At 42.1% G+C, this 12690-nt stretch overlaps 1 protein-coding gene across 5 annotated transcripts in view; it reads left to right on the top strand.

Moving 5' to 3' along the window:
* Window positions 1–1927: 1927 nt before the first annotated feature.
* CADM1 (cell adhesion molecule 1) overlaps window positions 1928–12690 on the top strand; it is a 222268-nt gene continuing 211505 nt past the window's right edge. For 4 of the 5 annotated variants that reach the window (XM_072426808.1, XM_072426806.1, XM_072426805.1 and 1 more), the window contains exon 1: window positions 1928–2034. In XM_072426808.1, coding sequence (XP_072282909.1) covers window positions 1959–2034 — 76 coding nt within the window. In that variant the 5' untranslated portion in view covers window positions 1928–1958. The remainder of the gene's footprint in view (window positions 2035–12690) is intronic. The other variant, XM_072426807.1, reaches the window with a different exon arrangement.

Below are 12690 nucleotides of genomic sequence, written 5' to 3'. Positions count from 1 at the left end.
AGGTTAAAACACTGCAAAGTAGCCAGCAGAGCAAATATTCGGGAGGCACGTTCTCTTCAAAGTATCACAGTTATATGATGTGTGCCTTACGGACTTAAAGCTGGTGTAAAGCCAATGATCCCAAAGCACAGGAAGAGAAAGCCAGGAATGTAAGGGCCACAAAAAAAAAAAAAAAAAAAAAAAAAAATTGCCCCATGGGTTTGTCACTGCCTACCTCACTGCATTTCTTCAATAACTTTATTGACATTCAGAATTAAAAAAAGGAAAAAGCAGCGGGAAACTTTAAATTATATTGATAATATATATTGTAAAAGTATAAATCGTGCAAGATTACAGTGAATATCGAGTCACAACAAAGGTAACCCCCAGGAAAAGTGGGGGTCATTGCCTGTCACCTCTACAATACCTTCCTACATGGTTGTTAGGCAGAACAATAAGTCTTATCCCGACACGTTTCCCCAACAAGTTTCTTCAGGGGATAAGACGAAATGCACGCTCCCCCAAGCTGACCACCAACATTCTCAAGAGCGTGCACCGCCGTACACTTCACAGGACTATCGCTCTTATCCAGCTACTTTCTGAGCATATTCCTCATAAGAATTTTCTTCTTCCTCGCCTTCCAATATCCCATTTTGCAACTTAAGCTCTGTTGCGATCTCAAAACAGGAAATGGGTGACATTTATATGAAGATAATACCAATGCCAGGTAGATACTATGGTGGTATTTTAAATACAGGCACGTGGCCCTGAGGTTATTTTGCCTTTATTTTCAGTTTAATCCCCCCATGAATGCTACAATGTGTAACATACAAAATATCATAAGTGGCAAAACAATTGGAACCAAACACCTGTGTGTCACCTATCACCCCCCATGTCTCCTCTACCTACCCTCCCCCATAGTGTACTTACTGTATGTTCATCTCCTCATCCTTTCCTCCTCCCTGTGTCACCGATCACCCCCCGTGTCTCCTCTACCTACCCTCCCCCATATACTTACTGTATGTTCATCCCCTCATCTTTCCCTCTCTCCTCTCACTATTCCTCCTCCCTGTGTCACCCATAGCTATGCATCTGCCATGTCACCTGTACCTACCTTCCATAACATTATTACTGTATGTTCTTCTCATCCTTCCCTTCTCCCTGGGTCACCAATGTCTCTGTATTTCCTATGTTTCCTCTACCTTCCCAACTTTAATAACTAGTGTTATTATTATGCTCCTCTCCTCATCCTTCCCTCTCACTTTACCTCCTTCCATGTCCCCTATGTCTCTCCTGTACCTCCCTCATAGTCTATCATTATACTCCTCATCTGTCCCTCTTTCAATGTGTCCCTATGTTTGTGTATGTCTCCTCTCCCCTCCCTCCCCCACATTAGTATCACTATATGTTCCTCTTCTCATCCCCCCATCTCTGTGTGCCCTATATCTCTCCAGTACCTCCCCCCTATAGTTTGTCACTATATGCTTCTCTCCTCATCCTTCCCTCTCTCTATGTCTCTTTATATCTCCCGCACCTTCTCGTCCCTATAGCAGTATCACTATATGCTCCTTTCCTCTCCCTGTGGCCCATTAGTGGCCACATACCGGGGGTTGGGTACCTCTATCACTCCTGTCCCTTCCCTCCATCATGTTATCTCTATATGCTCCTCTCCCCATCCTTCCCTCTCTCTGTGTCCCCTATGCCTCTCCATGTCTCCCCTGTACTCTCCCTCCCCCATAGCGCGCTCTCTCTATTCTCCTCATCGTTCCCTCCTCCCCGGCTTGTTACTTTGTATCTCACACGTGGTCGGAGAAGTTCATAGAGCGTTGTGACGTCACAAAGCCTTCCTCCAGTGACGCAGATGGGCGGGAACGGGGCGTATCTCCCGCGATCGCCCGGCCTCCTACTGAATGTATTAGCATATGATTAGCATGTGATTATCGCCGAGCAGAGGCTGCAGAGTGAAGCAGGTGCCGAACATGGCGAGTCAGCCTGGAGCCGCTCTCCGCCTCTTTCTCCTGATCAGCGGGCTCCGAGCCGGATTACTCCAGCAAGGTACCGGGGATCGAGAGAAAGGGGAGGGGGAGGGAGGTGATGGGGGGCAGCACTCACCGGGACCGACATGGGGGGCAGGAGAGCCGGGGATCAGCGCCACTTCCAGGCAGGATAGAGGAGGAGAGCCGGGGATATAACGCAGGGAGGAGAAGAATACAGGGAGAGAAAGTCAGCCGCCTGCAGGGGGGAGAGAGAGGGAAGACTGGGGGAGAGGGATGACTGGGGGAGAGGGAAGACTGGGAGAGAGGGAAGACTGGGAGAGAGGAGAGGGATGGGGGTACAGGGAGACTGGGAGAGAGGGATGACTGGAAGAGAGGGGAGACTGGAAGAGAGGGAAGACTGGGAGAGAGGGATGACTGGGAGAGGGATGGGGGTACAGGGAGACTGGGAGAGAGGGATGACTGGGGGAGAGGGATGGGGGTACAGAGGAGACTGGGAGAGAGGGATGACTGGGAGAGGGATGGGGGTACAGAGGAGACTTGGAGAGAGGGATGACTGGGAGAGGAATGGGGGTACAGAGGAGACTGGGAGAGAGGGAAGACTGGGAGAGGGATGGGGGTACAGAGGGGACTGGGAGAGAGGGAAGACTGGGAGAGGGATGGGGGTACAGAGGGGACGGAAGACTGGGAGAGGGATGGGGGTACAGAGGGGACTGGGAGAGAGGGAAGACTGGGAGAGGGATGGGGGTACAGAGGGGACTGGGAGAGAGGGATGACTGGGAGAGGGATGGGGGTACAGAGGGGACTGGGATGAATAGTAAGGACTGCGACAGTGGGGGGTACAGGGACATCACATCCATTGGGAACTGCAAATCAGTGCTGAGAAGGGACAGTGTGCCATCTGTAAGGAATAGAGGGACTGGAGATCATGGGTAATAGGGACTGGCACATCATTGGGTACATATCAATGGGTCAAGGGAACTGTGTCACAACAACGGGGAGTAGAGACTTTGCCACATCTGGGGGGAGAAGAGACTGTGATACCTCAATGGGGATTAGGGACTGGGTACAAACTGATGGGGAGAAGGGACTATGCCACCCCAGTGGGTGACATCAATAGGGAGCAGGGACTGTGTCATATCATTGGGGAGAAGGGACTGTGATATGAGTAGGGAATGGGAACTGGTACAGGAGTAGGTGTCACAAAGTGAAATCAGTGCAAGCAGCTCAGTGGGGTGAGGACATGGAGTGTGGGGACATGGAGTGTGGGGACATTGATATAGATAGAGGGAAACATTGGGAGGATGGAGATCTGGAAGTAGTCTACTGACAATAATAGGATGGGCAGCCTAGGATTGGTGCCTGGTTTTTGGGTAAGGGGCAGAGAAAGGTTACTCTTTGGGATGGGATTATTTGGCAGAGGGAATATGGGGGTGCAGAGAATTGGAGGGAACAGGGCTGCTGCATAGGAAACATAGGGACTGGGTACTGCAAAGGATGAAAGGTGCTGCATAGGAGAGGATTGTATGGGAAGAATCCAGCATGGGGGAGCAGAGCTCAGTATGATGTACGGCTGATGCATTCACTTTAGAAATGGGGCTGGCAGATTGCATACACCTGGAAAATGGAACAGGAAGGATATGAGATGAGTAGTTAAAGATGCAGATGTAAATAAAATGTTACATGTAAATGTTGCATTTGGGATGATGGGGAGCTTTTGGAATATTGAGGACCTGTATCCATGTAAATAGACTTTTCTAGCACTGGGCAGAATTTTGGGGAAAGCAATGAAGCTGGTGGGGTAAAAAGAGAGAGAAAGAAGTGAGGAGGGTGGGAGTGTGAGCAAAAGGAAGATAGCCAGAGAGGAGAGAGATTTCACATGAAAGAGAGATGGAAGGATCAGGGAGATGAGAGGGAAAGAAGATGAAAGGAGAAGAACAAAAGGGAATGGGGGAGAGGAAAGGGAGGGGAATGGGGGAACAGGAGGGAGAGAGATGGGTAAACAGAAGGGTATGAGTGAACAGGAGGAAGATGAAGGATGGCAGAAGAGGAGAGAACTGACAAACGCATGATGATTAACCCTGTCCGTCATTCAGCCACTTGTTGCATCTCACTGTTGATGTGTTTTTTATTTTGTTTATTGTGTTGGCCAATCCTTTGCATTTTTATGTTGATATTCAAGGTTTTGGAACCTGAGCCGGGTTGTATGGGGTCCATGAACACATATGGGTGGTACCCATGTGTCAGATCCAACCATACCTTAGGTTGACTTTTTGGGGGTTAGGCAGAATTGGGGTAACCCTACGCCTAAAATAAATATGCGCTTGGGATATCTGAACACCCTATGGCACCTGGATTATTATTTTTTTGTGTGTGCCCTGTACAGTAGGTTGATTTTGTGATGAATAAATAACTGCGTAGTACACGGAGAACGTGGATGTGTGCTGAGACGCTGCATAGGCTGGTTTGCTTTAGAAGTGCTCACCAATTAGCTGCTGTGTTATATATGGAATTCAGGATACCTTGTATTTTCTGCATTTGTGGCTACTGATCACTTGCACTTATTATTCTTCAATTTGAAGGCATATAACTATAGAGAATTTTGTGTAAAGCTGTAGTGCTGGTTTTGGGGTTTTTAAAATGTCCTATAACACCAACTTATACCATGGCTACTTTGTATCAGGAAGCCTTTATTTAGGTTTGAGTGTGAATGGTTTCAAACTGTTGCATAGACCACCCCCCTTCCCCGGGGGCATGGAGAAGACTGGATCCAGCAGGGGGCTGGTTTTCTGGTGGGGGGGAGGGAGATGTATGTGAGATTTAAATCCCAGTATTGTTCACATAGAATCCCTTAATTCCAGTATGAGGGGATGTTTAGTTAGTGTATTGAAAGCTTGACTCTTGCTCTCCAGTTCATTTCTCTTCTTGCAGTCTGATGCCTTCTGCATTGATTTTGATGTTTGTGTTGTAGAAATGTGTTTTGCTGAGCCGGTTTGCTTGAGCAGCATTTCTAAAATCTGCATTGTAGGAAATAAAGAAAAGCCTTACTTTTGTGCCCGTAGCACAGATTTCCAGCAAAAATAAGATTGCTGTCCAGGATGGCCTCCAATTTCACCAGAGGTTTGTCTCTGCTACTATGAAGCCTTATCTGGGTTATTCATGTTCTGCTTGTTTCAAGCTGCAACTGTTCTGGCACAGTTCTGAATCAAGAGGGCAGTGTTTGCATTTGGAGAACAAAAACACAAAAAATACTTCTCAACGGCTCCCTGTCCATCATGGCATTGCTCTGTATAGCCAGTTCCCACCCTTTGGCCATGGCTGTAAAATTCTTACTTTACCTGCCGTACTATTCTCTTATCATGCCTTCACTTTCTATGTAATACCTGGATAAAATAACTGATACCATTCTAAGGAAAGGCAATAGATCCCTTTATGTGTCGCCATCAAATCATATAAAGCATATACTCCCACCCTTTCCCATGCCTTCTAATGAGTTTAATACAGCAGTCAGGATGGGTTGTCATGTTTGTTAAAATACAATCAGCCGGATATTGTCATGCACCCAACATCTTATCCTTATACCACCATTACAAAATGCTATACAACTCTGTAGACTAACTTTAGAGATAGGTTACATCCGGCATTGTGAAGTCACCTGATTGTGCCATGAAGTTGCCTTTCTATCAGATTTTCCCACAAAGTTTCCTTTCCTTGTGGCTCTGAGGGTTTGCTTTGCTACCACTTCTTGTTCTGCTTTTGTATTTCACCATTCCCTTATTTTCTTAAATCACAAAGTATAAACCACTAATTTCTGCAAGTAACTCTAAAAGAAAACCCACATCTCCGTCACTATCGGTGTGCATATTTATAATCTTAGACCACTGTGGTTCATCCTACTTGAAGCGCGAGATACGTTTGGAGTTCATAGCAACAAGTGTGGAAATCGGAGTAGTGGAGGTGACAGTCAGATCTGGCTTTCCCGTCTGATGTATTCATTAACTCCCTGTCCACTTTCCACATAAAGTCTTCATCTTTGCATTGGGCGGAGGGAGGGTGATGCTAATTTGTGTAATTGCACAGTATGTAGAGGGAATTGAAAAAGCACTACTGGGGTACATTAGGCGTAAACTGTACACGGCAGCTGTCATTTATGGCTCACAAGCTTGCTAAGGACAAAGCCATATAAGATTTAGAAATGTAGGGACTTTCAACTAGAATTCCGAATTGTTTATTTGTAGGCACCACATAGCCCTTCCAAAAATGCCATACATGTTGAAATTGAATAGGGCTTCTGATTGTTCTGTCAGCAGTGATTAAACTATTTGGAGATCCTGTTTTCTCTGACATGCACATCCATGGTACGTGTTGGCCGGTCTCCCCATTGTGATTGATGTGCCAACTTAACTCTGCTGTATCACATGATAACAATAGGGAGCTAGCAGTCCTTACTGGATTATGTCTTCTTTTGTCACCCCGGTGTTCTGTGCTACAGGAGTCTCCATTATAAAAATTAAACAGATTAGTGTATACTGTCTATTCATCCTTGTTCATCAAAACAAAAAGCAATGTATTTTAGATGAACAGAATTCTTCCTTTTTGCAATAGATACCAAAGACCAAATCTAAGCAACTGCTTGGTGCTCAAGCTGGATTTTAGGATCCCCGTTCAGATACCGTATTGGAGCTCATCTTCTGCACAGCCACTTGTTAGATTGAAACCGCATAGTGCAAGCTGTGTATAAGATATGCAGGAGGAAGAAAGGTTATGTGTGGGGGAATACATAGACCAGGATTTGGGGAATTTGTGTAACCATCAGCAGGTACATGGAATAGAGGAGTGGTGCTTCTACAAGATCACAATTCTGGAGGCTGACTTACTAGTAGAACAGATTTTTTGTGATGACAAAACTACAGTAACAAAATCAAGTGTTGTATTTATGTTGTGTGAGGATTGTGGTAGTTAGTAGATGTATCTACGTGTGTGGGATGTGTATGTAGATGTATCCAAGTGCACACGGTACATAATTATCACCTAAGATATACCATTGTGATCATCTCAGGTAAAGATCTTGCATGTGTACAGCAATCGCCCGACCTATAGATCTATCCTGGCCCATCAATAAACAGCCGGCCGGGGATGACCTCTGTAGTTACATATGAAGGAGGGAGCAGCTGGGTGCCTCCGCTCATCCTCCTCCTTCCATTCAGTAGAACAGTTGTGTGTGTGCTTTGCACATTGGTTTGACTAATAACAAAAAATAATTTCTAGCGACATAAATGTACATAGAATTAGTTGGGTCAGATTTTTCTATCCTTTTCTAGTCTTTGCTTTACTTGTATATTTGTTTGTCATCAGTCATCAGTTCACAGTATTAAAAGATAATAAAACATTATTTTTGATTTATTCCTTCTATGTGCATACAGATTATTTTGTCAGCCAAAATACAGAGGAATAATTTATGAGTATTGTAATATGGATCCCCATACAGTGAGTGTCCGATGATATGAATCATACCAAAATATTCATCTAATGTCTTTAGAGCAGCTACTATTTTGTGTTTTTATTCACCTTCATTTACTATAAATATATAAATAATCATGTTTGTTTTTGTGTTTTGTGTTTGTTTTTTTATTACCCTTTTGCATCCTTTGTTGATAAAGATTTACCAATGTATTTTTCACGTTCCACAATGTTGTGTTAATTTTTTTGGTGTCTGTTGTTTATTTAGCACATTTAAGTAACCACAAATTCAATTTTGCCCTTATTCAGCTAAGTAGTTAGTTTTTTAAACAAGAAGCTTAATCTTCAGTTTGTGTTGAAAAAAACAAACAAAGGACCCGTTTCTATATATCTGTGGGAATAACATGCATGTTTCCATGTAAAGGGCTCTGTACATGGAAATGTTGGTGCACTGGGCTCTCATTCATCCTTTATGGTACCATAAGGGGCATCCGATGCTCTGCAGAGCAACATGTGGCAATGCATTGGTGTGTTCTGTGTTTTTGAAAGTGAAGCACTCACAATGTTCTCTGCTTTCAAATGAATAGAAAACCAAAATTCATACCAAATGGCACTGCATCACATTTTTGACAAATAAGCAGGACACGCCATAATGAAAACAGGCTCTTAGTGTCAAAGATTGTTTTATTTTCAAGCATTTCTTTCACTGGTAGGTAGTCCAGTGTAGGACCCAAGGCAATTGTATGGATCTAGGGAACATGTAATTACACAGACAGGTAGAAAAGTTCTTATTAGTTGGGTACCATCTGATTTATTTTAAGGTGTATTGTATTTCCAGCTACTTAGATTTGTTCAGTCCTGTGTTAAACATTTCATAGATCACCTACAAGCATATAGACTGAACTTTAACTTCTAGCTGGCCAAACAAAGCTAATCCTTGCATTGATCAATACCAAATATATCGAAATCATCCACCTGTGCTATTGATGAGATCCAACCAAACACTGGATGTTATCTTCCCTGATCATAGAAAATAGTGTGACATCTGTTACCTTAGCTAGCTGTTCCAAAGCTGCAATTCACTAAGAACACACTTGAAATACACATAAGAGAACCATTTTATCTGTAAGATGATTTATAATTTATATAATGCTGACAGGAGGGTGACACCACTTTCTCTTTTAGTGTTAAAGCATTTTGAAACCTAAAAACCAAAAATGTGATCTATTGTATCTTTCTTGGATGTGGTGGTTGCTTTTGTTTTCCTGCATTTAGGCAAGTACAGTAAATACTGGTTTATTGTGCCAGAAACGCAGTGTCCTTGTCATTTACTGTGCACTGAAAAAAAGCACAACATTCTTGTGTGAACTACTTGTTGTATCATACCACCATGTATTAAAAATGAGCAAAAGAAGGGGCAAAATTGGCATCTTCCAAATGTTTCATCCTTCTTGGACTTTCAAAATTGCATGATAGTCAATCATCTCTTGATGAGTAGAATTAAGTAACGTTTCTTTCAACAAATATTTTAAAAGAACCAAAAAGCGTAAAATGTTTATAAGCCACTACACAAATGTGTTAAACTACTGTGTACACATTATGACCCGCTATGCCATGCATACAAAAGAAACAAAGAAAAAAAGGAAGGGGGGGGGAGGTTGTCATTCGATTTTCACAACCTCGAATGTTAAAGTAAGCTGGTCCTTAGTTCATTTTGGAGTGTACGCATTTCGCAGTAAAGATCTCACTGCTTGTTTAATAAATGGAGATTTACAAACACATGCCAACCATGGCTGCCTTCACAGATACATTGTAGGTGGCCATGTAGGCAGGGCTTTGCTTCCATATGTCAGCACAGTGGGCAGCATGGTGGCTCAGGGGTTAGTACTCCGGCCTTTGCAGCGCTAGCTCCCAGGTTCCTTTCACAGCCAGGACATTATCTGCATGGAGTTTGCAGGTTCTCCCCGTGTCTGCGTGGGTTTCCTCCCACATCCCAAAAACATGCAGTGAGGTTAATTGGCTTCCCCCTAATAATTGACCTTTACGTTAATACCATGACTATGGTAGGGACATTAGATTGTGAGCTCCTTTGAGGGAAGGACAGTTAGTGACACGACTATGGACTTTGTACAGCGCTGCGTAATATGATGGCGCTATATAAATATTGTGTGATAATAATAAAATGTCAGAGCCCAGCAAGAATAGTGAGTAGCACAATAGTAAAATAACTTGATGTGCTTAAGAATTATGCAGGTAGCTGTTCTCCACCTGTCCCAGTTCAACTACTATGTGGTTCTTAATGCCAACTACAAAGCTTTATAACCACATTGTTGTGCGGTTGATCTCCGTTCTTCCTCTAGAGAAAAAAATGCGACCACGGCCAGAAGCAACTTGCTGCTTTCAGCATCCACCACAGCCACGTGCAAACACATAAACCAAAAAGCTTCCAACTGATCCTATTTAGCCTAATGGAAGCATTTGAGCAGCCAAGAGTCTGAAAATGTCCTTAATCTCCTGAGACTAGCAGTTAATATTTGTGATCTGCTTCTGTGAGGTTTAAGATCAAGGAGGACCTAAACAATAGAAGCTGTAAATATATGTTTAGGATTCATCTTTTCTCTTTTTTAGGCACGGCTACATAGAAAGGTCCACTGATAATTGTTAGCAAAATGCTTTGGGTACAGTAAACATTTCCAGATGTCAACTATAACATGGCAAATATTCAGTTTCTGAACTTTGGCTCATTTTCAGGACTATAGTTGTACTGTCCTGTCTTCTGATAGGACAGTGAAGGATCATTTCTGCTGTCTGCACCATCCCTATTAGCAATCTGATTGGCTCCTAGTTCTCCCCTTTCCCTTCCTTAACTACTGCTGACATCTGACAACTAGACAGAAATCCAGCTTACTACATTAATCATATTAGTTGCACCTAAAAGACATTTTTCCTTTTTTATAGGTAAGCCTAACTCCATTAAATGGTTTTTTATGTCTGCCTAAAGTTGAACTTTAAATTAAATTTCACATGTGGCAATTCTTCATCCATGTTCCCTCTTGCCTTCAAAAAACATATCTATTTGCTGCTCCTACCTACTGCGAGTCAGTGGTGGCATTTGAAAGGCAGATGTCATGCTTGTTTAAAAGTATATTTTAATCCTATTTTCCAGAAGTGTCAAAAGAAAATGCTGGCTTCTACAAGGAATGCAACGGGGAAAATAACTGCCTGCAATACAATAGTAAATGTGTGTTAATAATATGGAGCTATTTTTATTTGATACTTTTATGCTTGCTTGTGCATTTTTGTGTTGGTAGGGAGGTTTAATAACTTAATGTAGTCAGAAATTGCCAATTAAATGTCAAATCCAAAACGTTTTTCTGGTTTTGGATATAAAAGGAAAAAAAGTTTTTTTTCTTTTAATCTCTGGGTCCATTAGAGAGATTTATTCTCACTTTCTGTCTTGCTGAGAGTGGTTTTAAATACTATAGTGACATCTTTACCAGGCATGTAAAAAGTCGTGCAGGGGCAGCTGTTGGGAGCTATTGTTGCTTTTTTTATGGTCTGTCCCTGATTTAATAAAGTTCTCCAAGACTGGGAGAACCTGGGTGATTAAGCAAACCTGGAAAGGATTTCCATAAATTAAATGTTATTAGTTGGCAAAGTTTTCAGACCTGGATAAAATATATTCCAGGTTTGCAGGATCACCCAGGCTCCCTATCTTCTCCTGTTTATTAAATTAAACTCAATTTGGGGTAGAAATTGGTGTGTATATTTGAAAAGGAGACAGTAGGAGATGGCTAGGGTTCTGTAGTCCGAAAGACGGGGCTGGTTTACAGTGGCGGAGGTAGCCAACAGTGGCCCCTGTGGGGATTCTTACTTGCTGAAAAGGGTTTAAGGACACTCTTTGCACCTCCATATGTCCAACCCTGCTGGTTGGGTATTTACTGCAAAAAGCCAATGCGTTGTCAGCCCATACAGAAATGTAAAACCACACTGGGTTTTCCGTAGATCAACAAGTATTTGTCTTTTCTTTCAGCATGGATAATAACAGAAAAATGTGCGTGTATTGGAGATGTGCTGTATATGGTGTACACTGTAATCTAGAAGGTCTATTTAAACTTTTAAATGTAAAAAAACTCTTAGATTGTAAGCTCTTCTGGACAGTCCAGTCCTCTCCCTCTGTGTCATTGTATTTGTCTGTGATTTACAATCCTTATTTAATGTACAGTGCTGCGTAATATGTTGGCACTATATCAATACTGTATTATAATAGCAAATAATTAATTGCCTTTTGATACTTTAAATAGACACCGTGTGTTCATGGCGGATATTTGTATGTTGTTCATACTTCTGGCACTTTGCATTCAATTTTATAAGGGTGCATAGTTCATTTGGTACATGATGTTATTTATTCCTATGAAAGATGCACATGATGGAAATTATTTATGGAAATTATTTCAAATCATTCTCCACATTCTTTTGGTGCGGGAAAAAAGTCAGAACTGGGTGAACAGGCTCTCACTACACAGAGCTGTGTGTTTCACATTGTAAGCCCAATACACAATAAACACATTTGTTTGTAAAAATGCAGTGAAGTTCCATTCATAATGATAAAACTGTTACATGGTAGGGCATAACAATGCAAATAAAGTAGAAAATGGGGGTCTGTAGAATTTTTGTGTGGTAATGCTTAGCAGTTCCGTTGATAAATCAATTCCCAAAACACATTATGTGCTCAAAGGGCATCGTTCCCTTGAAAAAGTTCTGCATTAGTCACCATCATGCTTAACCAATAATCAGAAATGTGCATTGAAAGTGCACAGAATCACCCATAGATCTGTAATAAAAGCATGCTTAGGCACACTAACACATTCATAAGCATAAAGAGCCCTAAAGTGTGTTTAACACATTCGATAAACCTTAATTCAATTTATCAAAGGTCAAAATCCACAACGATGCCTTTTCACTCCATAAATAACAGGAACACCCAACCAATCCAAGCAATTTATGTTTTGTCTGCTGAGATGCCAATTAATGATTGCCTCTTCTTTGCATGTTCGACCTTAAACTATTAGTTGACGCAAATTTTTTTTTTTGCCTCAAATTTTCATATCATGGATTTCCCTTTTCTTGTCATGGAATGGGCAAGATCTTCCCGTCCTAACTCTTCACACCAACCCCAACCCAGAATGCCAAGTAAACTCAAACATTTAGGAAATTGTTTAATTCTTCCTCATCTTCCATAATATGGATTTGTCAG

This window comes from Pyxicephalus adspersus, chromosome 11 (assembly GCF_032062135.1).
Source record: "Pyxicephalus adspersus chromosome 11, UCB_Pads_2.0, whole genome shotgun sequence".
NCBI classification, from domain to species: domain Eukaryota; kingdom Metazoa; phylum Chordata; class Amphibia; order Anura; family Pyxicephalidae; genus Pyxicephalus; species Pyxicephalus adspersus.
This window is presented reverse-complemented; position numbering and strand designations above follow the sequence as displayed.